The following is a 27,123-nucleotide window of genomic DNA, read 5'->3' as shown; positions in this document are numbered from 1 at the left end:
TCACAGATGAAATGTTGAGTCTAGATATTTTTTCAGCTACACCTGCAAAATCAGATATTTTTTAAATTAAAATTATGGGCGTTAATATTTCTTTTTTAGAAAAAAAACTGACCTTGCACCAATGTATTTTTTGTGGCACTACACTGTGGCAGATACACTACATTTTCAACTTTCTGATGTATACATACAAGGGCTGGGACAGGTAACTCGGGTACTCGGGTACTCGGGTCGGGTGGTTCCTAAGCAGTACCCAGTACCCACATGACTACCCAAACCCATGGTTAGTACTTACACTATAAGTGACTAATGTTCGCATTTCTCTCTGACTATACACGCATTCCTTCTGACTTTATATGTTTGAATAGACATAAAACTCCAGTCAACTTCAGTGTATGCATGACCAGATCGTTGTATAGGAGTATCTAAATACCTTTTGCCATGGCTACGGTCAAACTATTCCCAATCGGTCATTTGTACCTATTTCTTGAGACCAACAGCAGGTACCCGGGTAGTACATTTGGACTCGTCCCAGCCCTAATACATGCATATTTTTTTCAAGCATTTCTGGGACAATTACTGAGGAACATTCAGCATTTATTCAAGAGTAACAGATAATCTGTAATTCTGAGTTGCGAGTTGGTTATTCTTTATAATTTACATCACCAATTTCTTCTGAGAAGATGAAGAGAGATGTGGGTTTCCTGACCGGAGTGGAAACGGAACAGCATAGTTGACCAGTTGTTGGAACAACCTGACATTACATTATTGGTTGGTTGGTTGGTTTGTTGTTAAATGCTGCACTCAGCAATATTCCAGCTCTGTGACGCCGGTCTGTAAATAATCGAGTCTGAACCAAACAATCCAGTGATTAATATCATGAGCATCGATCCACGCATTTGGGATCGATGATAGGTATCAGCCAAGTCAGCAAGCCTGACCACCCGATCCCGTAAGTCACCTCTTACTACAAGCATAGTCGCCTTTTAAGGCAAGCATGGGTTGCTGAAGACCTTTTCAACAGTAGATGACTTCATCTTCATTTATGATGTCATGTTACTATGGGACTTTCGGACTCTGCAATAAATGAAAACGTTTGGGACAAGCCAGCCAATTAGCATTAGTAAGCGTTTAAATGCTCAGTGAGAATTACTGAAAAAAAATCATCTATGTGTGTGCCTCTATTGATAATTATGATATTCTATTATATTCACCTGAACTTTTCTGACTGAGGCATAAAATAACATTCACTCAACCCCTGCACACTGACTAATTATTGCTTCCCAAGTAAGCGTTTGTCTTTATTGTGTATTTATTGACTTATCTGCTTTGTATCCTAGTTGCCTGGTGTGTCCTATTTTCCTGCTCACACAAACATATTATTGATAATAAACAAGGTCTAATAAACCACATGACTCACAGCACAGCTGTCTTCCCACCTTGCTGAAATTGATAATGCGGCCTTCATATAGAAGTAATAGGTTATTGAAATAACTGTAAACCTATACAATTTGGGGGTTGAGTCATTCTGATGCATAAACCATGTCACCCAGTTAGAGTGAGGGCTCTGTTTTATCAATGAGCTGTGGTAGGAATATTGCACCGGACCGCAAGGCGATGCAGATGGATGCCATTACGGTTGGGTTTAACACATCTGCCAGAGCATGGCTGTGGTTGTATCATGCATTCAGCTTAAACAATACAATGGCACATTAACCTCTGGCTCCTGTTTATTCTGTCAGATGGCATTTAATAGAGGAGGTTGCAGAGAGGAGTTCACCATAGACATATTGGTTTGATATAATGTCTACTGATAAATGTGGCTGAAGAAAATTCGCTGAAGTGATAATTTGTTAGTAAATTGGAACAGATGAGCGAGTTTGGGTGATCAACGTTTTTACAGAAGCAGTCGTAAAATCCAAGGGTTGGCCAGGGGTCCTGTTTAGCAACCGATACTTGGTCTGCTATTATACGTTGTGGGCCTATTGCGATTGTATCCAACTACTTAGAAAAAAACACCCACCGCTATTTTTCACCACCTACTATTCCTATCTTTGGCTGCGGCGGAATGTTGAAGACAATGCGATGCTGATTTTCTGTGAAAGGTCACCTGTTCGTGGTGTTTGAAGAGTTACAGATAATACGCTTAAAATTGTAGCAAACATTAGACTGTAGCCTTACATCGTTTCGACACATGCAGTTAGTTAGAGTGAGTGAGTTCAAAGATTGCGGTTCAAGGCTGATTATAACACATTTCGGTTTTGTCACAATGTTTCCACACTTTTTTGGACGTTTAAAAGATGAAATTCAGATGTCCCTGAAAGGACAACTTCCGATGATTTCTTCTTTTAACCAATTGTTCGCCATGTTTTTTCAACAGCTAAGCATGTGCAACATAGTTGTTCATTTTAGAAGGTTGCGTGAAAAATGTTATATAAATAAAAGATCTCCAAGGCCCGGTTCCCCAAAGCGATCGTATGGCCAAGTTGATCGTAACTCGCAAACTTAATCATAGACATACGAATGTCGCAGTGCTACGATCGCTTTGTGGAACGGGGCCCTGAATTTGCGTGTTTGGCCCTCTGTGGCCACGCTACCCACCACCCAAACTCGATTAGTTTGTTTATTTGTGTTGTTTAACGCCGCACTCAGCAATATTCCAGCTCTTGACGGCGGTCTGTAAATAATCGAGTCTTGACAAGACAATCCAGTGATTGACATGAGCATCAATCTACGCAATTGGGATACGGAGACATGCATCAACCATGTTAGCGAGCCTGACCACCCGACCCCGTTAGTCGCCCCTTACGACAAGCATAGTCACCTTTTACGACAAACATTGGTTGCTGAAGACCTATTCTACCCCGGATCTTCACGGGTCCCAGACTCGATTAAGTACATGTAACACAGGGCGCGATGTGTTTACCAAACCAAATTCTCAACCACCGGAGAGGTAATAAATACCAATACCGTATTCGACGTAATAAGCGCCCAGGGCGCTCTCAAAATTAGTAATAGGCGGCTCTTATCAGAATATTATGTTTTTGAAAAAAAAACAGAGTTGAAAGATAAATTTCGTGGTTTATGCTGACAGCCTGAAATGTTTATATACGAGAGATATACTTTTCCAGAATTTAATTATCCGCGAATAAATAAGTATTGTGTACATTGATCAATCGGAAAGGGTGCTAATTGGGATTGTTCACGAGTCAATATATTTGCAAATATCGCCGTGGGCGCTTTTTAGAGCGGGGCGCTTATTACGTCGAATACGGTATGTGTGTTAACAGATTTCGGGCATAAACAACTGATTTTGAGTTTGAGAGCCGCTCTTGCCAGTTTGTCTAGAGCATCCTGACCAAGGCTGGAACTGTACCAATCTATAGATGCCATAAGCCTTGCACCCACAGACAGACACTTCTAATGTTTCATTCAGCGTGGCGCTGGGCATGTTGAACATGTAGAAGTGTCAGGGACAGAGCATACGCTACAACACTGATTGCATCTAGCTACAGCCCGCTGCCATTTACATGACATTTGTTTTGGAACGCTCATGTGAGACTCGCTCATCTAACAACATGAATCATATAGCAGTCGGTTGTAGATAGCTGGACGCTGGGGTACACAAACAGAACAGTGCTGCTTGACATTTCTCCCTTACACCAGCTACGTAGCCGAACAGCGGTGTCATTTATTAGTATGTACTTTTTGATACACGCGGTGTCCGGGTGGAAATGCGTTTATGACGCACCATGTTTCAGCCTGTTGGTTGGTTGGTTTGTTGTTTAACGCCGCACTCAGCAATATTCCAGCTATATGACGGCGGTCTGTAAATAATCGAGTCTGGACCCGACAATCCAGTGATTAATATCATGAGCATCAATCCACGCTATTGGGATTGATGACATGCATCAGGTAAGTCAGCGAGCCTGACCACCCGATCCCGTTAGTCGCCTTTTACGACAAGCATAGTCACCTTTTACGGCAAGCATGGGTTGCTGAAGACCTATTCCACCCCGGATCTTCACGGGTCTTCAGCCTGTATATGATACATGCAGTGCCCACGAGGTCCTGGAGCTGCGCTGACCTTGTGAATTTGATTGTGTATGATTCAACACGATACTAACTGTATACGTTTCGAATCACACGTTGTGTTTGTACTTAACTGTTGCCGATAACAGTCTTCGTAGAAATCTCGTCATAAAAAAAAGATATCGTCGTTTTGCAATGTGTCTACGTGGCCAGGAGGTAAATGTGTGTACTGTATGACAATCACTGGATTGAGTAATGTGTTCAGAAGAAACTGTGACTTGTGAAGTAATGTCCATCCAGGACAACTGATACAAGTTCAATTACTAACTACACTGAAATTGTTAATAAATATTGTATATCTGGGCGATCATATAATGTGGAGTTGAAGATTGTTTTATAACAAATGCACTTCACAGAGAAACCCTTTATTCATAAAAACTATGATCGATGGATGATTCTTTAAAACTATGATGCATCATTCTTGATATACGTAATGTAAACTGGTAACATGCCGCCCTGCTCCAGTAATTTGTCATTGTCGCCGGAATAGAATGAGTCAGGGATGAGGGTTATATAATATTATATACAAAATGAGATCGCTGTTTTCCCTGTATGTCCCACATCCGGCCAACATATTGGTACAGTCGGCATGGTTCACTGTGTATGTATGTTCTCTGTGTACGCGTGTTCCCCGTGTTTGTATGTTCTGTGTCCACCTGTTCCCTGTGTAGTGTGTTCTCTGTATGTATGATATGTGTGTGTGTGTTCTCTGTCCATGAAGGTTTCCTGTATTTGAAACTTCTATGTGAATGTATGTTCGGCTTTGACTGCTGCACCAACACCATTGATGGTCGGGGACGGGTATAGTCCACATTATCGATTTATCATACCCTCCAGTATATCGTTTAAGTCAACACACTGGGTCACTTGGCTGCCTAGTGACCGTGTGACATTAGCCCCGGGGAGATGACACAGTCTTGCCTTGGCGCACACCGGTGTTTAATTACCCACACAAAGTTCAGCAGAGTCCGAGTCTGGAGTGTAATATTGAGAGGATACCTCGACATGTTGTAACAGTTCTGCACGCGCGAGCTATCTATGTTGAATACTATTCGAATAATTCCAGGGAGCGGTGTAATCGATATGTTGATAAGAGTGATCACAGATAGTGGAACTTCATCTTAACAATAGATAACCCGTTTTCATAGTTATCTTATCAGTAATTTAATTTCTTATTACGGGATAAAAACAAATATCATCTGTACCATGTGTACCAGTCATAGGTCCATGATAATAACTAGCTTCTGTAAGTAATTTGTAATGACATGTTCAACTGGTACTTAGTGGGGTAAAATGGAGTTTAGTTTTGCGTTCAAGATTATTGCACATATTTAGCGGCGTGTTTTTTGTGTGTTTTTTTACTGCTAGCCCACTAAGATGCCGTGCTGCAATTTAACATGGATACCAGGGTATCATACCCAACTCAGGCACAGTACACTAACTACGAGCCAACCAGTCTTTGTTGAGAGCCAGGCAGGGTAACAAGTGTCATCTTTTGTAACGTCTTTTGATATGACGCTGCTGGGGATCGAACCACCACCGACCTTCCTCTCACCGGATATACCGTATTTCCTCTATTAGACGCCCGGGCTTCTATTTATTTCGGACAGGCCTTTGACCCGGCGTCAATTAGAGGCCCGGCGTCTATTGGAGGCTCGGCGTCTATTAGAGGAAATACGGTACGTACGCTCTATCCACTGGACCACGGATGCGGTCCCAACTGGTACTGGCAAGAAGTTAAAGATGGACCTTAGCGGCTAAATCACTGTGTTCATTGTACGCTCGTGTACTAATTCCTGATGCAGTGATAAATCTAGGACTCTGGTCAATGGATTCTATGTCTCCATTCCATTATGGTACAGACCCTGCACCCTCTCACCACCGTAGCTTTGTTTTGGAAGTGACGTCACCACCTCTATGTCTCTTATCAGTAACTTGCCACTGAAGGTATCTCTCTCATGAGTAGTTTGATTGGAGTGCTGTTTTTAGCACCGCGCCATTTGAATTGGACCCAAATGATATGGCAGCGAATAAAACCAGGGTGTTTATGATAAGTACACAGTATAATCGAGGATGAACGAAGGCGAGCAACCTGACATTTGATTCAGCATTCCCCGTGACTGGGCCACAAGGCAGTATGTGACGGCACGGAGTCAGGGAACGTGTGGTAGCTTACATGGACGTCGGCTGGCTTTACTGGCTATGGGAAAAACGTTTCACTGACCACAAGGTCACTTTCTATGAATAAAAGAGATAATTTCCATTTTCATAAGAAATCTTTGCTAAAAACAGTCGATTGTGCGATTCCGACTATATCAAGAGCATGTGATTATGAATCACTATCAAATAGACCTTTTAGACCTTTTCAAATAAGTCCTTCAATACATCACGCTGTGTTGTAATCTGGAGTACGTGGAAGGACGCCTCGTGACCGTGTAAAGGCTGTTCATATATGTTGTTGGCGATGCAGTACCTTGACTTTTGACTCAATGATCTTTCTTTATAGGCTACTATAAACTGATGACGTGAAATATTTAGAGCAGGAATATATATATAATTCCAAACTCAGTGCCCTTGGCAGGCAAACTGGGAAAATAATGTGATATTTTTAGAACTTCACTTTTCTTAATATTCGTATTTTATGAAGTCTGAGGAATTGGGAATTTTGTAATTCAAGTTGGGAATTTGTACTGTCATTTTCATCTGGTTTGGGGCCGATAAATTCCTTTTTTTTTTTAGATTAACTTTCGAGCTCCGAGTAATTATGCTTGTTTGTTTGCATAGTCGCCCTTTACAGCAAGCTTGGGTTGCTAAATACCTATTCTACCCGGGATCTTCACGGGTATACAGATGTGTTCGAGGCGTGTAGTAATTGTGCATCAGAAAATCTATGTTGTTTTTCTGTGTGTGCGCGCGCATGCGTGTTCTGATACGCAAATGTGGATTGGCGCCACTTTTAGCAATATCAGACATATGACAACAGGGCTACTAATACAATGAGATATTCACATGGTACCCATATGGAAATCGAACACGGATCTTCGGGTGACGAGTGAACGCTTCAAGCACAAGGCGACCCTACTCCAGCTGCATTTTCTGATATTGATGAATTTCGTCTACCAACTCCATATTGTTTGTCTTTTGCATACCCGCAGGGAATCTTCAACTTGAGTGCTCCGTTGTAATGACTGGCACCATTGGTCATGACTTGTGTGTGCACATATTTCCCTATCTCTCGCAGGGCTAGATCCGGGTTCCTACCTGCGGCATAACGATTGCCAAACATTGTACCAGGGCCCTTCTCTAATTGATAGCATTCTGGAAGATGTGCACGTCATCATGCTATAAATTCCTCTGAATCTTTTGCCAGACGAAAGTCCGCGCGGGGTTCCTTTTTATTCACCATCTCGTATCTTTGTATACACGACGGGATACTTGGGGACTTGTTTTTATTTGTATCAAATATAAATCCCTCTGAGAACATTTCGGGCCAGAATAGGCCACAAATACACGACGCCTGCGGAAAGAGCCGACTAACAGAGCACGTCGACCATGCTACTATCAACCATTGGTTTGACTGGAGTACTGAGGCTGAAGGCCTAAATCAACGAATACACTAAATCTGATCTTGGACCTGTAAGAAGATTGTCGTACTTTGATGTCATAAAACTGCAGGAAAATACACCTGAATTACCCAAGTTTCTGACACAACATTCCCGAGCGGTAAAATTAGTGTATATAACCAAATTAAATCCACATGGTTAGTAAAACTTCCCTTCTACTCTGTTGCGTTCATGGTGTTATTATAATGTCTACTACTGGCCCTGTTTGTGAACTGGTCGGTGTATAAGGCGTGACATCCACACACAGGTCAGTCTGACACTGAGTGAGACAGTGAACTTTAAAACTAACCACCATTGATACACCAGTCTCCGCATTGTCCTGTCTCTACTCAGTGGCTCAACCACGTCCACATGCCGGATATCTAAACCTGTACAGAGTGCAGGCTGGTTAATGGCGACATAACTTCATCCCATAACACAATCTTATAGGCTCGTCATCAGAGTGAGACACAAGTCATGTTCCTGCATCACAAATTCCAGGAGCGATTTTCCTGCTAATATATCCTACATGTACTTCTAAAATAGTCTCCATGTGCTATTTTACACATTTCTCTGTGTCAAGCTCTTGGGATAGCAATATCATCATTACCGAAGACAGCTTGGCTTCATTTTAAGGAAAAAAACTAATTTAGATTTCAGACCCGAACCTGCTAGGATACTGATAGCAAACAGTTTTTCAGATACACAAATGATAAATCAGTCTATCTCCTCAAAATGTGGATTACGTGAATAAGACATTTTCATCTGTACGAGATAAGTGGTGACAGGGTCTCCCCGCCAATCCCCGAGGAAAGCAAGGTAGGGTAATATCAGCCTCCCCGACCGTAGGACTTCGCCTGCAAGTCATCAAGACGAGCTTGGCCTTTGGGCTAATTTTCCAAATAGACTGGCCTTTGATACGAAATCAAGATGGGTGTATTATTGTTGAGACCAGTCCAGCGCGCAACACGTGGCTTGATAACTTCCATACAGGCTTATGCCAACACTCGGAGCTTACGTATGTGACGTTCTATCTGTTTCAGCATGCGGCTCGGTTCTCGTTGATGAGATAACCACCACTGTTTAAGTTGTGCTGTCAATGTCTTTTTCCATGCAGTCTTCCCTCGCACCTTCATGATCTCGAGTTACAACCTTGTAAATCTAAATATCATATAAACATGCCTTTTTCTTCACGAACCTTACGCGAGAAACTGAAATAGAATGTCCTTTCACTTCGTGCTTCTATAGTATGAGTTCTGTTGTTTTCTCACTCGCTTGAGAGTGATGTATACTGATGGTAATATACAGAATAATCTACTCGGAATTACCGTTCATCTCTTTCCATCGTGAATTAATGTTGAATGTTAGCTCGGAACACAGTTTATGAACTCTTAACTGATAATCCATAATTACTCGGGACCCGTGAAGATCCGGGGTAGAATAGGTCTTCAGCAACCCATGCTTGCCGTAAAAGGCGACTATGCTTGTCGTAAGAGGCGACTAACGGGATCGGGTGGTCAGGCTCGCTGACTTGGTTGAAGCATGTCATCGATCCCAATTGCGTGGATCGATGCCCATGACAATCACTGGATTGTCTGGCCCAGACTCGATTATTTACAGACCGCCATCATATAGCTGGAATATTGCTGAGTGCGGCGTTAAACAACAAACCAAACCAAAATATGTGTGTGAGACGAGGTGACAAGGGCCGACTCGTTATCACGGCAAAGTCAAGTCCGACAGCAAACACAAGAGCTGGATGATACTCACTGAATGCCCGCGAATAGGCAGACTAGTGTTTCCTTCTAAACTGAAGAGTGTTTACTTAATCTTGTAACGCCATTTTCTTCATCCATGTGAATGATAAGACCAACAATAAACGTAATTGATTAGTGCAACGCACGTCTCATGATTCAAAATAAGTATCCTAGGATGCAGAATGTGATTAGAAACATATAATAAAAAAGTGTTTCGAGTTGGTACTTGTCGTGCAACAACACTGTATGCATGTTTTACTCGGTGTGTTTTGCAGGCTGGGAATAACAGATGAAATCTGCTTGAGCGATGATTCGAAGTACTTTTTGTTTGGCTTGAAGAAGTAATATGTTCTCCTATAGCCTGTACTCTGTACTCTACATCTGTAGTGATTTGTTCTTGTAGCTTGTCGGCAGACATTGTGGGCAAACATCATACTTGATATTCTGTGTGTAAACATTACTGCGAGAGAAAATCATGTGAAAGTACTTCAGTAGTGTCAAACACGTACAAATACACACACTCTCAACTTGTTGTAAAGTATAAAGGTTATATGATAGATCATGTTTCAATATGACCAACGCGACGTCCCAACGTTGCACTCGAACACACTGTACGTAAAAGGCGACTATGCTTGTCGTAAGAGGCGATGAACGTGATCGGATGGTCAGACTCGCTGACCTGGTTGATGCATGTCATCGTATCCCAACTGCGTAGATCGATGCTCATGATGTTTATCACTGGATTGTCTTGTCCAGATGCGATTATTTACAGACCGCCGTCATACAGCTGGAATATTTCTGTCTCTAATTAAAGTTGAGGCTAATTACCTGCAACTCCCGTTTGATATGTCAGTGTTGTTGATTAAGCTCAGTGGGTACCAGCGCATTAAGGTGGGTGCATTTATCTTCAAATGGTCGGACGGAGCCAGGGCCTATATCTTCTGTAAAACAATACAGACCTTGTTTGTGTCAAAAAGCACTCCCGACCGTGGAAACAATGGTCAATAAACATTCGTAACAATATTAAGGTCCGCTGCCTGGAAGCGGGTTACACTACATCTGGTCGCAACATTCATGGCCGCACCGTCGAGCATCCAGAGGAGAAGAAAGCAATAGCTATAATGTCTAGAACAACGGACCCTGCATAGTCGGAGGTGGGACGCGAGATAAAATAGTGGGGAAATTGTTCTTACGTCTTTCATCCAGAAATAATTCTGTTGAGAGTATTAAGGTGTGTTGTTGGCAAGAACTAAGCAATGAGCTTCTACCTTGGTAAAATGCGTGATTGTGAGCGAGAACTGTTCACCGCATCTCTGCCGTGTATTGGAATGATGTTTAGATGGGTTACTGCTGGGGCTGGTGTTATTTTCTGCCGTGTGTGCCAAGTAGAACATTCTGTCAGGTTTTTATTATTGCGTCTCAAATTCGTAACGAGTTATTGCGTCTTGCATGTTTACTGGGTGTTGCTGACTTATAATGTGGGTTAGCTGTCTACACAGTGTCTGCTAGGTGTTGTAGGGGTAAAGTAAATAAAGGTGATACATTATCTATGATAATGTACCTTACACTGTAGGTCCTACACCGGGCAGGATAGGACAAAATCACTTATGGTTAACACGATCTTATGGTTGGCTGGTTGGTTGTTTAACGCCGCACTCAGCAATATTCCAGCTTTATGATGGTGGTCTGTAAATAATCGAGTCTGGACCAGACAGTCCAGTGATTGATATCATGAACATCGATCCACGCAATTGGGATCGATGACATGCATCAACCCAGTCAGCGAGCCTGACCACCCGATCCCGTTAGTCGCCTTTTACGACAAGCATAGTCGCCTTTTACGGCATTGCTGAAGACCTATTCTATCCCGGATCTTCACGGGTCTGAACTGACATACATATCGAAGTGAAGTTTCCGTTTACTGCTTCAATATAAAATGTTTAAGATGCGTTCCCACCAGCTTCCATAACCACTGGATGACACGGGTGTCCCAGGCGTCCACTCGCCGCGATTCGTTGTGCAGAGTTGCGTCCCTTGGGCACGCCAGAAACTTATGATTGTGGGTTCGAGTCCCGGTTCGCCCCGATTATGTTTCTAGGTTTGTCAGCACCATACCCGTGCTCGTGGGTTTCACCAAAACGTCTGAGACCTGCATCACTTCGGGCTTTCCTCCCACATTAAGCTGACACGCCGCGATATAACTGGAATAACTGTTTAAAGCAGCGTTAAACCCAACTCACTCACTCACCCATAACCACTGTGTAACAATCATCAACTGAAATAAACATCGGTTTATAACTAGTTAATCACTTCAGAACAAGTGGGTGTTGTGAAGTTCGAGATTCAGTGAACCATGCGGTATAACGTCAACTCTGTTGTCAAAGACATGGGTGCAAGACGTCAAAAATAAAACAGAAATAGAAGTCAATGTTCATTGAATTTAATGCACAACAATGCAGCCCCAAAATATATTAATATATTCTTTGATCAGAAAAGTAAATATTTAGCACCCCATGTTTGCAGCATTCTGTATGACATGCGTTATCCATCGTGCTATCTGTTACCGGTGATTGATTGTTTGTTGACAGTAGAAACACACCATGCATACTGTTATTCTCCGTAGGTGGAACAAATATGTCAAGTGCAGACAGCTTTCGAAACCTATACTTGACATTGATATGTCGAATTTATTATCTCAGAATAAAGTGAAATTATACATACACTTAATCATGTACAGACTCGACGTGTTCCCCTCCAGCCAGGGGGCACGGGTGGCCCAGTCGTCTAAGGCGCCGCGATTCGCTGTGCAGAGTTGCGTCTCCTGGACACGCCAGAAACCTATGAGTTCGAATCCCGGTTCACCCCGATTATGTTTCTAGGTCTGTCAGCACCATACCCGTGCTCGTGGGTTTCACCAAAGTGGTAAACGTCTGAGACCTGCATCACTTCGGGCTTTCCTCCCACATCAAGCTGACACGCCGTGATATAACTGGAATACTGCTAAAAGCGGCGTTAAACCCAAGTCACTCACTCGCTCTCCAGCCACATAACCTCAGCTCCCTGCTTTGGGCCTTGTCAAGGTATGCGTGACAATGGTACAACTGATGGGTGATAGTGTTGCACCTTACCTGGTAGAGTGGATTGTGGCTCATGCTATGAATAGCTGATATTGTTTGAAGATCCGGAGTAGAATAGGTATTCAGCAACCCATGCTTGTCGTAAGAGGCGACTAACGGGATCTGGTGGTCAGGCTCGCTGACTTGGTTGATGCATGTCATCGATCCAAATTGCGTGGATCGATGTCCATGATATTAATCACTGGATTGTCTGGTCCAGACTCGATTATTTACAGACCGCCACAGTGTGCGGCGTTAAACAACAAACCAAACCAAAATATGTATATGAGACGAGGTGACAAGGGCCGACTTGTCATCACGGCAAAGTCAAGCCCGACAGCAAACGCAAGAGCTGGATGATACTCACTGAATATAGCTGGAATATTACTGAGTGCGTGTCTTGGAAATACTGTAGCCTGACCTAGACTAACACGTTCTGTACCTGACAAAATGATGTGTCTTGGAAATTCTGTAGCCTGTCTGATTGACTTAGACTTGACAGAATCACGTGTTTAGAGGATAGTGTAGCCTGTCTGATTGACCTAGACTGTCAAAATGACATGTCTAGAGGATAGTGTAGCCTGTCTGATTGACGTAGACTGACAGAATCACGTGTTTAGAGGATACTGTAGCCTGTCTGATTGACGTAGACTGACAGAATCACGTATCTAGAGGACACTGTAGCTTGTCTGATTGACGTAGACTGACAGAATCACGTATCTAGAGGAAACTGTAGCCTGTCTGATTGACGTAGACTGACAGAATGACGTATCTAGAGGATACTGTAGCCTGTCTGATTGACGTAGACTGACAGAATGACGTATCTAGAGGATACTGTAGCCTGTCTGATTGACGTAGACTGACAGAATCACGTATCTAGAGGATAGTGTAGCTTATCTGATTGACGTAGACTGACAGAATCACGTATCTAGAGGAAACTGTAGCCTATCTGATTGACGTAGACTGACAGAATGACGTATCTAGAGGATACTGTAGCCTGTCTGATTGACCTAGACTGATAGAATCACGTGTCTAGAGGATACTGTAGCCTGTCTGATTGACGTAGACTGACAGAATCACGTGTCTAGAGGATACTGTAGCCTGTCTGATTGACCAAGACTGACAGAATCACGTATCTAGAGGATAGTGTAGCCTGTCTGATTGACCTAGACTGTCAAAATGACATGTCTAGAGGAAACTGTAGCCTGACCTAGACTGAACACGTTCTGTACCTGACAAAATGACGTGTCTATGAGATATTGCAGCCCGTCTGACCTCATGTCATTTTGAAAGTCAGGAGACCTCTTATTCATGATTATATTCAATGGCTGTTTCAAAAACCTACCAACGGTTAATCAACTTGACTTAGATTTAACGTGTATGAATGGGACCGCTTATCACTACCTACTTTGCAAGGATGATATATGGCCCAGACACCTGCTCTCAATGTTTTGAGTACATTACTATGCAACCTTTCCATAATGTGACTCACTCAGTATGAAAAAACCTCAAAACAATTGATGTTATTCCTTTTCTTCAGCAGATCAACCTTTGCCAATATGTATGTTGCAATATGAAAAAATGTAATTAAACACACCGTATTTCTCGTGTGCTAGATCTGAGTGAGTGAATATTGTTTTACGCCACCAGTCAAGAGTACACCAGCTGTACCAACGGTCTGTAAATAATTAAGCCCACGGTCCCGTTCCGCAAAACGATCTTAGCGCTACGACTGCCGTAAGTCTATGTTAAAGTATGGGGCTTACGATCCACTTCGCGCTAAGATCTCTTTGTGGAACGGGGCCCAGGCCAGGCAAACCAGTAGTTGACAGCACGAACAACGGTCGATGCCGTCGGGGGCACGGTGACATTGTCAGACAGATTACATACTTAACCACCCAATCCTCGTTAGTTCCCTCTTGCGACATACATAGAGTACTACATGGGCACGAGCTCTGGTCCCCGTTCCACAGAACGATCTTAGTGCTAAGATGATCCTAACTCCCATACTTTAACAAAAACCCATGGTAGTCGTTGAGCTAAGGTCGCTTAGTGGAACGAGGCCCTGGGCGCCGTTGTTAAAAACAACCTTAGCGCTAAGTCTGTGTTAAGGTGTGGGAGTTAGGATCACCAGGGCCCCGTTCCTCAAAGCGATCTTAGCGCTAAGGTGATCTTAAGTCCCATACTTTAACATAGGCTTACGATCGTCGTAGCGCTAAGATCGCTTTGAGGAACGGGGCCCAGTGTCGTAAGATCGCTTGTACAACGGCACCCTGAACCGGAATCCCAACAGAGCCATCAGCAGTTTAACAATAAACAATATACATACATCTGTTCATCTGGTAGATAAGTTTAGTACATAGCTCTTTTCAGCTATATCACCCGTGTAAACGTTTTTAAAGAATAAATTCGGACAAAAACCTTTTGGTCAACTGGAAGTATATGTATGAAAATGATCTGACACGCATAGTCAAATGACTGACGCTAGCATTTGTCTTTCTTGAACTTGCAAGTTTTGGACATGACCAGATACATATCAATGTCTAAAATGAGTGAAATGGGCCTCAAAAGAACATCTAAGTTTGAATTTGTAATTATGTTTGCACTGTTGTATGTACATCTTAGAAAATCAGCTTGGGTCAAAGACTAGTCCATGTTCAAATATTAGAAAATTGTTCCTTAAATCCTTTAATTCAACGTTATTGATACATATTGGCCTTACTTACACGGGGACACAGGTGGCTCACTCGTCTGAGGCGCCGCGATTCGCTGTGCAGAGTTGCGTCCCTTGGGCACGCCAGAAACCTATGATTGTGGGTTCGAATCCCGGTTCGCCACGATTATGTTTCTAGGTTTGTCAGCACCATATCCGTGCTCGTAGGTTTCACCGAAGTGGTAAACGTCTGAGACCTGCATCACTTCGGGCTTTCCTCCCACATTAAGCTGACACGCCGTGATATAACTGGAATACTGTTAATAGCGGCGTTAAACCCGACTCACTCACTCACTCACTTACTTACACAGTGAGTCCAAAAGTGCAATATTTGAAATGAACAAGGTCTGATTCTTATTCATACGACCACATCTGAGAACTTTTACAGTGATTTCTTTATTTGTGCATATCTGATGGTCCACACAGGCCTTACCATGTCTTGTCCTTTCAATATATAATGTTGTTTGATCAGCGTGTCTGTGAACAGGGGGATGATAAAGTCATTGACAGTCGAGATGTGTGCCGGCTGGTAGGGTGTGCAGGCTGTAGCAGAAGTTAACATGACCAACTGCCCTTCACTCTTTACTGATTATATAAGGTTTCATGCACATTTCTAAAAATCTATGACAATCTTTGGCGAATCCGACCCGAAGGTCCGGCATATTTACATTCAGAACTGTACTGACAGTCCGCATTATGAAACGCTGCAAAATGAACATGTTTGTATGAAAGAAGGCGTGAAGGCATTATTTGATGTCAACTTCTTAATGGCGCGCTCTGGGTTGAGTAATCGCCACGCTCTGTCCCAAGTGTCTGCCTCCAGTGAACAAATAGCCCTAGACCTTGACACACATTACATACGTATTGTATATTGTCAGGCATTGTTTTTGTGTGTGGTAACGACGGAGACACATGTGTGCTCGTGCCGGGCAAGTGTAGCCTTATGTCACCCATTAACCGACTTGCCCCGATAAACATCCACCTACCTGGGCACCCTCACGGGAACTTGCACGTCGCGGGGTCACCCCATTCAATCCCCACCGTAGCACTCCGTTACCCAGCTGCAAGAAGTGCTGACTTTGGGAAAATCATATTTGCCATTCTCGCTGACACTGCAATGGTTAAAAAACACGTTTCAAGTTGAATTGCCCGAGTGGTGAAATTTGTCACGAAACCGACCTTATGTTATGTTGTCAAGCATTGCGTTAGCCCGGCGAGAGGCTCCATTGTTTCGAATAGAAAAGTGTTACTTTCAGGACAGCTTTCATGTCAACAATTGAGTACTTATATAGTTCCTGGTTTATCACCAGTGCTGATGAATATTTGGCAAGCAGGATGTCTGCAATCATTTATGATAAGTCTCTCTCTCTCTCTCTTTTCTCTCTCTCTCTCTCTCTCTCTCTCTCTCTCTCTCTCTCTCTCTCTCTCTCTCTCCTTTCTCTCTCTTTTTTCTCTCTCTCTAGCTCTCTCTTTTTTTTTCTCTCTCTCTCTCTCTCTTTCTCTCTCTCTCTATCTCTCTCTGACGCACGTGTTTCCTTCATTGCATACAAACACATCAAAAAAGAATTGTTTCAAAACCACATGTAACAAGTGTTTCCCGCATTATGAACTAAAACAGTCGATCTCATGTTTCACAGGACAAGCATTTTGGCTTCAATGAAGGATGGTTTCATCATATAAATTTGTACCAACAAGGTTTTTAATCCCGTAATGCGACTTATTATGACTATCAAACTGAAACGCTGAATATCCCTTTGCCATTGATGCGTAGAAAAGTCACGATGCATTCTGAGACGCAGGTCATCTGCATGCAAGTAGCTTGTCTCAGGGTACCTTTTGTTACACGTCCAGTAGGATGGAGGAAGTTGGACGGATGTGCTTACCATTTACAGCTACTCCACATTGTAACGCAAAGATTACAACGATTACATATTGTAATGTGGCAGTCAACCTTCTGACGCCTCATTGGCAGCTTGAGTTGTATACTTCCCGGGGAGCTGAGAATGGTTGGTTGGTTGTTTAACGCCGCACTCGAGTCTGGACCAGATAATCCAGTGATTCATATCATGAGCATCGATCCACGCAATTGGGATCGATGATATGCATCAACCAAGTCAGCGAGCCTGACCACCGAACCCATGGGTTGCTGAAGACCTGTTCTACCCCGGATCTTCACGGGTCCTGAGAATTGTAATCAAGTCCACACTGATCCATTGACCTACGGGGTAATACTGTCAGCGCTCTGAGCATGTGTTGTGAGTGTGGAGTCCGGCGCAATAGAAGTACACGCATTAATATTATTACATCAGCTAAACTGTACGGATATTTGACCTTTCTTGTCACTGAACACATTTGTCTCATAAGGCCACTTGTAAAAGTTGATATTTTCTAGAGTGCCAGTGGCTCAATTCTATCCTCTTTTTTTGAGGGGAGGTGGGGTTGCCTAGTGGTTAAAGCCTTCGCTCGTCACGCTGAAGACACGGGTTCGATTCCCGACATGGGTACAAAGCTGTGAAGCCCATTTCTAGTGTCCCCCGCCGTGATATTGCTGGAATATTGCTTAAAGCGGCGTTAAACCCAAATCACTCACTCACTCACTCTATCCTCTTTTTAGTAAGTATTGTCCTACTGATGTATCTCGGTGAAACAAACAGCAATGGGGACGGTGAAATATCGATTTTGCTTTAGGCCAAAGATAGTATTACATCAATAAAAACGAAATACATATGGTTATTGTAACTTTCATAGGAGGAATGATCAGTTCTGTCAGTACGTATCGTCAGAATCCCAAACGCGTGTAGTACGCAAGAATTGATAATAGTCGTGATGCAGCCAGAAACTGGATACCCGTGAAGATCCGGGGTAGAATAGGTCTACCCCATGTCCGTACGCAAGAGGCGACTAACAGGATCGGGTGGTCAGGCTCGCTGACTTGGTTGATGCATGTCATCGATCCCATGCGTGGATCGATGCTCATTATGTTAATCACTGGATTGTCTGGTCACGACTCGATTATTCACCGACCGCTGTCATATAGCTGGAATAGTGCTGAGTGCGGCAATAAACAACACGAAACGGAGACAAACAGAAACTAGAGTGTCCTGGATATCACAGAACACATGGTCGTGCTTTTTTAGCGAGGGCCCGACTATCCTTGTCGTAAAAGGCGACTAACGGGATCGGGTGGTGAGGCTCGCTGACTTGGTTGATGCATGTCATCGATCCCAATTGCGTGGATCGATGCTCATTATGTCAATCACTGGATTGTCTGGTCACGACTCGATTATTCACCGACCGCTGTCATATAGCTGGAATAGTGCTGAGTGCGGCGTTTAACAACAAACCAACCAACCAACCAACCAGACATCCATGACATAACAGTGTTCCTGATCCACAAATCGGTGTCAGTTTGTGTGCAGAGACTGTTGAAACGTCAGATGTGGGTGTTAGTCATGTGGATATATGATAGCCGTACAACAACAGATGACGGGATCGCTCATGTACTGACATCGAAACTGACATGTTCACATCCAAGGTCCAATTACCGTACCTACCAAGGACGTATAGGTTGTTGTATGATTCACTGGTCTGCGTGGTACGTGTTGCATCACCGTGTGTATGTATACATGTAGGACTGGGTTCTGTAGCGGGGATCTAGGGCCGGCTCTCTGGTTTGTTGCAGAACAATGTCATCGCCATGTGGCGGTATCCGTAGATGATATTTAATTATTCCCCCCTGGACGTCCTCTTCGTGTAGTGTCGTTTTAAGGTTAGGATTGTAATATGGGTATATAAACTTCTTGTTCATTGTTATTATGTTCAAGGACATGCAATTATAACATAACATCCGCGAAGAGCCGGATGAGAATTGGTCTCCAACAGTCGTAAGAGGCGACTATGCTTGTTGCGAGAGGCGACTAACGGGATCGTTCGGTCAGACTCGCTGACTTGGTTGATGCAGGTCATCGTATCCCAATTGCGTAGATCGATGCTTATTATATCAATAACAGGATTGTCTGGTCGAGACTCGAGTATTTACAGACCACCGTCATATTGCTGGAATATTGCTGAGTGCGGCTTTAAACAACCAATCAACTGACAATCAGTGCTAAAAATTGCAAAAATGCATATGGGTAAATATCGGAAAGTTATTAGGCACGATCTTTCTTCTTAGAATATCGAATATGGGATATTATAGGATGAACTACTGGACCTCGGACTTCCGGATTAGCAGACCCTTGTCACTAAATGACTTAAAAAATATTCAGGATTTACACATTTTTTCACCGAGACAGAAAATCTGTTATTCCTCGTAGCTAGTAAGATATTTGCTGAATATTACCGATGAAGTTTGAAATATATAGAGGATATTTGGTTTTTTTCTTGGAAAATAAGATAATACAAAATACACAGCGTGTGTCCCCTTGTGTCAAATAACATGTTTGTCTCATCAAGTGACGTGTCATGTCAGCTTTGTCAGGTCGTCTGTTCCTTCGTTCTATGAGTGGAACGTGCTTGCGCTACAGTTCTATGTCGGAGTGATCAGTAACGTCAATGTCCGTGTTCGTTATAGCATACGGACGTTCCCTTGGGCATTCCGTAATGGCGAAATCTCTCGAATCTGTTGATTCCGGTAGTAGAAACAACGAGCTCCGCTCCGAAGGAGATAATTTGATTCTACTTTCGGAATCAACAGATTCGAGTGATTTCTCTACAACGGAAAGGGGGCGGTCGGGTAGCCTTATGGTTAAAGCGTTCGCTAGTCACGCCGAAGACCCGGGTTCGATTCCCGACATGGGACAATGTGTGAAGCCGATTTCTGGTGTCCCACGCCGTGATATTGCTGAAATATTGCTAAAAGCGGCGTAAAACCATTGTACCCATGTCGGGATTCGAACCCGGGTCTTCGGCGTGACTCACTGTCACTCACTGATCGTACTTGCCTGATCCCAAATCGGCTATGTACATCACGGTGGCTGCATAACAGCTTGAATATTACTGTCTGCGATTTAAAACAAATTCACTCCCAAATGCTGAAGCAATAATCGAAAGAAAATGGCACACTTGCAGAGCATTTCTGGAAGGTCCAGACTGTGTGGACCATCCTTCGCGAAGTCCCTACATCGATCTCTCAAGTTACATTTTTCTGTGTTAAAATGTTAGCGACACAGACCCATCAGATGTAAACAGGAATATTCGATCAAAGTGGCAACAGGTTGTTATCTGAATATATATATGAAACACGAAGACGATCTGCTACAACTGGTTGCATCAAGTGTAACGGATCCAAAACAGTGCTGAAACGAAAGATGACTTCGTGTGCCTCGGAGACGCCAAGAATATTCATAAAAAAGTGCATCATGCACATTGCACCATGCGCCGACGAGACACGCACCGACAGAATTTGCCGCTAATCGAAGCCAAAGCTTCACTGCGTGACAAACTGAAGGCAGATCGTCGGAGTGTTTGACTTAACAGTTTATAAACACGGTGGCCAAGTCTGGCTTGTGCCACCTGCGTCTCTCGACACACACCCGGGGACACTATGTCCCCTCCTCCCAACACAACGGGTCAGGCCAACCCATCCACTAATTCTAATAAATCATGGCAGCTACAAGTCTCCTCATCGATACAGGAGGGCTCAATGTTTACCTACTTCCTAGATGTGACTTTGCTTGAGCCCCAGCTGCTGTGTATTTAATCATCTGGGTAACCCCTGGCATCAACCACACCGTACATTAATCACATATATACTGTTCGGAGTTCTCATATTGACTGAGGGAATTAAATAACACTTTTCTGGGGTGCAGCTGAAGAGATTTTTTCTCAGCCCAAGTAATGATTGACCTTGAATTGGTTGGTTGGTTTGTTGTTTAACGCCGCACTCAGCAATATTCCAGCTATATGACGGCGGTCTGAAAATATTCGAGTCTGGACCAGACAATCCAATGATTGATATTATGTGCATCGATCCACGCAATTGGGATCGATGACATGCATCAACCAAGTCAGCGAGCCTGACCACCCGATCCCGTTAGTCGCCTTTTACGACAAGCATAGTCGCCTTTTACGGCAAGCATGGGTTGCTGAAGACCTATTCTACCCCGGATCTTCACGGGTCGATTGACCTTGCGGGTTGTGATTGTAAGAAGCAGTTCAACAGATGGCAGGGCAGGGGCGTTATTCATATTCATGAGGAATTGATTTTAGAACCGATTCCTATATGTTTGCCCTATGTTATAGGTACATTGTATTTGTGAATATGTATTATGACTGGACTATCAATTCAATGGCTAAGGAAGCTACATACGTAATGATTGAAGCATGGCCTATGATGCTAGGCAGTTGGTAGAACCGGGGACCAATGCACAGAAATGATCATAAGAAAATACGGAAAGCTTAAGATCATGGCCACTTTCGACCTTGTACGACCTTGTGCATCCAAGTTAGTTATTTATGAGGGATGTTTCCGTTACCGATGTCCGATTTCGGCTTTGCTTTCTGTCTAGTCAGTGTTTTTTTTCCTCCTCTTTATGCGAATTGTAATGTATTCCAACAGGAAGGGTGAGCCAGTAGATGCTGGGGCATGTAACAGTGCCGGCCAGGGACATAAAGACTGAGATTACACATATCCAGACCCGAATAGTCAGTGACACTTGAACGTAGTATACTACAGCAATGATGGAGTTGCCCTGGAGTTACGCAAAGTTTGTTTGTTGTTTAACGCCGCACTCAGCAATATTTCAGCTATATGACGGCGGTCTGTAAAATAATCCAGTCTGGACCAGACAATCCAGTGATCGACATCATGAGCATCGATCCACGCAATTGGGATCGATGACATGTATCAACCAAGTCAGCGAGCCTGACCACCCGATCCCGTTAGTCACATTTTACGACAAGCATAGTCACCTTTTACGGCAAGCATGGGAATCTTCACGGATCGTTACGCAAAGTGATCTTGGCGGTCAGACGTACGTACCTCCCATACTTAAACACCTACTTGAGACAGTCGGGTCGCACTGATGGCTTTTGTGGAAAGGGGCCCTGATCTCAACTTTCCTCGCATTGATGGATGGTTTGTCAGAGGTTAATGAAATATCCCTTCAGTTTTGAGGCAGGGAATCATTCGCATTGGTCTGTCTTTATTTATGGTGGAGTATTGACACAACCGAAGTAGCTATGATAACACGCCCCCTGTGATATGAGCATACGCCTCGTGTAAGTGTTTACTTTCTGTAGAGAACATTGTCAGATAAACCTCTTCATGTCGTTCTTGATTGTCCCGGCGTGGCAGTGTATATACACAACCTGTAGGCATAGCTGACGTAGGTGATTGACGACAGGACTGGTATCCGTCCAACAGTACGACTAGTTATTACCACATACAGTCGTACACTAGTGGTAGCACAGGGATCACTGAGTGCCTGTGTTATCGCATGTCCCTGCAGGGTTGTCAGGTCTGATGTGGTAATGCGTGTGGCCGTCTGGCATGGCACTATTGACTCCGTGTAGGAAACTTCGGATTATTATGTCCCGATGTGTCAAACCTAAGCCTTCATATGGACCCCTTGGTACCCCACGTGTATGAACACTGGGCCTGGTATAATCGCATGTATGAACGTAAGGCCTGGTGTAGTCACGCGTGTGAACGTCAGTCCTGGTACTGTCACGTGCGTTAACGTCAGGCCTGGTATAGACACTTGAAGGAACGTCGAACATGATGCAGTCACTTGTAAGAACGTCAGGCCTGGTGTAGTCACGCGTGTGAACGGCAGTCCTGGTACTGTCACGTGCGTTAACGTCAGGCCTGGTATAGACACTTGAAGGAACGTCGAACATGATGCAGTCACTTGTAAGAACGTCAGGCTGGTGTAGTCACGCGTGTGAACGTCAGTCCTGGTACTGTCACGTGCGTTAACGTCAGGCCTGGTATAGACACTTGAAGGAACGTCGAACATGATGCAGTCACTTGTAAGAACGTCAGGCCTGGTGTAGTCACGCGTGTGAACGGCAGTCCTGGTACTGTCACGTGCGTTAACGTCAGGCCTGGTGTAGACACTTGAAGGAACGTCGAACATGATGCAGTCACTTGTAAGAACGTCAGGCCTGGTGTAGTCACGCGTGTGAACGTCAGTCCTGGTACTGTCACGTGCGTTAACGTCAGGCCTGGTATAGACACTTGAAGGAACGTCGAACATGATGCAGTCACTTGTAAGAACGTCAGGCCTGGTGTAGTCACGCGTGTGAACGGCAGTCCTGGTACTGTCACGTGCGTTAACGTCAGGCCTGGTATAGTCACTTGAAGGAACGTCGGACATGATGCAGTCACTTGTAAGAACGTCGGACATGATGCAGTCACTTGTAAGAACGTCAGGCCTGGTGTAGTCACGTGTGTGAACCACAGTCCTGGTACTGTCACGTGCGTTAACGTCAGGCCTGGTATAGTCACTTGAAGGAACGTCGGACATGATGCAGTCACTTGTAAGAACGTCAGGCCTGGTGTAGTCACGTGTGTGAACGTCAGACTAGGCAAGGTCACGCGTAAAACGTCAGACCTGGAATGGGCATGTAATGGTTCTGTTCTGGAATATTTGGCTGTGTGAATCTCAAGCCCGATATTGTCATCAGACGTTGTGTGAACATGCACTTGGACGACATACCTGGTATGGTCTGGACTAGACGCAATTTTCTGTAGGCTGTTCAAACAAATAATTTGTTTGGTCATGTATCAGTACCGGAAAAGCTATGTAGCTACAGTGTGCTGTATCAACTTTGTTTTGAGACTACAGCTGCAAAACCTTTGTTTTTTAAATCAAAACCTATGAGCCTAAATAGTTTATTTTCTTTATAAACAACTATATCTTGCAACTATATACTTTTGTGGCAGATAATATATATAAATTCTTCAACAGTATGAAACATAATTACTTTTTCCAAGCATTTCAGGGACATTTCTTTTTCACGTCTAACCCCTAACCCAAAAACATATGAAATGGTCGGTCCGTAAGGTACTAGACATTCGTGATTATATAATACTGCCTAAATAGTTTAAAAAATAAAAATGTACTAAGTAAGCATTACAATACTGTTTGCCATTCAACCTATATTGCTGTATAGTCTAACGGTAACTACCCTAAGCTACATATGCAAATGTAACGGTTATAGCTTTTAGTCACACAGCTCACTGCTAACCTTAATTTGAATTCGTCACTGTCTAATGTAATGACAAATCACAACATGCACGTGACTCACTGACAATCCCGCCGATATGTGCTACTTTAAAAACCTACTGTGACACAGGTGACCCCCGGAGCTACCTTGAATGAGGCAGCTGTCTCGTGCGAATCCTGTCTGCAGGCGACATGTATGCGTCGCAACATATTAATCTCACTAAGTGAATCATTCACTCTTCGAGGGGTTGACCTGCTCACGAAAAAAATATAATTTATTGACGATGATATAATATATTAACAATGAGTATTTGTCTACTGGCGTGTCAGTGTGCATGTATGTCTGGCTCATCGGCGACATGCAGCCATGTTGTTCAATATAGAAGTAATATTGTCAGAATGTCATTCATATATTCACCACCACCGTTATCATCATCATCATCATCATCGTCAACATCATTCTTCTCCACATCATCACCATCATCCTCATCCTCCTCATCATCATCCTCATCATCATCACCATCATCCTCCTCATCATCCTCATCATATTTATCTTTACAATGACCTCACCCGATCATATTTTTTTGGTTATACTTTTATTTCACGACTTTTCCCAGCAATTCTCATGCGCAATGTGCCTCAGTGTCATTTGTAGACCTGGGGTTATTATAGTTATCGTTTATCTATTAAAGTAGCTATGTGTTGAATCCCACACTAACTTAATTGTTGCACTGGTACAGATGTGGATATGATTCGGAATGGTATGAAGCAAACGTAGACATACCAGACATTGTTGACTCATAGCCCTATCAGTGATCTATACTGCACTCCTAACAATCGCCTTCTCGCCATACTTGCACGATTGCGTCAGGGCCCAGACGCTGTTTTCTTACGAACTAACCTTTACTCAAATCATCTGCATTTGCCGATTGCCTTGTTATAAAGCTATGAAATCATCGTCTTATGACGGGATCATTAGAAGTGTTCTTATCCCAGTTATAGACGGTATTCCGCAGTCTGCTGTAGAGCGATTAATCATTAGGAGCCAGCTGTTACTGGAGGGTTGTGTTTCCTGCACATGCATGTATCTATCTGTCTGATCCGACTACACAGCACTATAGCGAAGGTCGTGTGGAGAGAGCGTGCAATCATACCCGACTTCTACCCTTCCCGCGATGTACAGCGCTCAGTGACGTAGCACAGCCGACTTCATCTGAGCATTTACCGATCCAGAAACGACCAAAATGGGCGGACTCCTATCCAAGCAAAAACCTGGCGTCGTCGATGCGACACAACATTCGGGTTAGTCTGTTGTTGAGACTGGTTGGCTGACGCAGGTCACTTATGTTTCGTTGTCGGTACATGGTCAGATTTCTGGGATGGGATTGAAGGCATGTCGACATGCTTGCCACGAAATTAGGGGATGTTTACATGTTATGACGCAATTGCGTGCTCTGAGCGAGATAAATGAAATCGATTGGTGTTTCACTTACACCTATCGCTTGCATATTGTTTTGCAATTTATATAGATACTTATATTTATAAAACATATTGCTCAATCTCATTATATTGGATCTGTTCACCTGCCGTCAATGTGGTCTGTGTATGGATATATGCATATGGCTTAGATTATGCGTATATGTTACCGTGACACGTAATTGCAAGCTGTATTAAATGATCATAATCATCATCATCATCATTATCATTACCATTACCCAATTGGCAACATAGTTCGACACAAGTGTCATCAGCCGTTTGTGAACTATAGTGTCAAATATGTTCGATCGAAATTTTTTAACAATTTTCACAAATTTCCATACCAGGAAACGGCCATGTCAAGCACATATGTGATGAATATTCACATTTCGACACTAATGGTCACACATTTCCTGTTTAAGAAATGTGAAAATTAACAACATAACATGGATTGGAGGAAACATGACGTCATGATTTGTTAGTCATTTGTTTATTTCTGTCAGAAGCCTAGCGAGAACATGCTTGTAGTTCACCACTTTGAAGGTGTCCATGCTGGCTGGTACAGACAAGGCACTATACCAGCTCACTGTGCAGTTTGATCAGGTTACAAACTCGGGCTTCTGTTTATTAAACCTTGCGCTTTAACACATTTTTGTCAAGATTATTTTATGTGGCTGGTTATTTAAAGGTCATTCCCCAAATCCTCCCGTTTACTCTGCGCACGTTAACAACTGCACGTTAACAACAGCACGTTAACAACTGCATGTCAAGTGTTGAGTGTGGCTGACAATTGGCGACAGCTCTGACAGGTTGTGGAAGAAGTGTCACTAGTTTATGTTCATTTAGTGGTCATGCAAGCTCTCTGTGAGTTGTTAATATGGTCATAGTTCTATCAATGCCTATTTAAGTTTAAGAGTATTTCGTGATTGAGATGTACTTTGCAACTTTGGTTTGAACTAGTACATGCAGCCACACAAACACACACACGTACATGCAGTCGCTATATAGGTGCCATAAACACCATTTCACCTCGCATGTTTGCATAGCAGCGTACAAATGGCCTTTGACGAGGTATTGCTTTGAGATTTGACTCTGACCTCAAATGGCAGTGATCCAATGGAGCAAGCAAGATGAATCAACGAGACTTGCCTTGAATCTATGTACTTTATGATACTCAGGCCTATTGAACTGTCAGTT

General features: G+C 43.4%; 1 protein-coding gene across 5 annotated transcripts in view; it reads left to right on the top strand.

Moving 5' to 3' along the window:
* Positions 1-27,123, top strand: part of LOC124120171 (fibrous sheath CABYR-binding protein-like) — a 58,315-nt gene that overhangs the window by 14,360 nt on the left and 16,832 nt on the right. Inside the window, exon 1 of one of the 5 annotated variants that reach the window (XM_046482907.2) lies at positions 25,447-25,752. The exons of the other annotated variants lie outside the window; for them this stretch is intronic. Coding sequence (XP_046338863.2) covers positions 25,695-25,752 — 58 coding nt within the window. The 5' untranslated portion in view covers positions 25,447-25,694. Of the gene's footprint in view, positions 1-25,446; positions 25,753-27,123 lie in introns of those variants that run through there. 5 annotated transcript variants of the gene reach the window in all.

This window comes from Haliotis rufescens, unplaced genomic scaffold (genome assembly GCF_023055435.1).
Source record: "Haliotis rufescens isolate VD_foot unplaced genomic scaffold, xgHalRufe1.0.p SCAF_18, whole genome shotgun sequence".
NCBI classification, from domain to species: Eukaryota; Metazoa; Mollusca; class Gastropoda; order Lepetellida; family Haliotidae; genus Haliotis; species Haliotis rufescens.
This window is presented reverse-complemented; position numbering and strand designations above follow the sequence as displayed.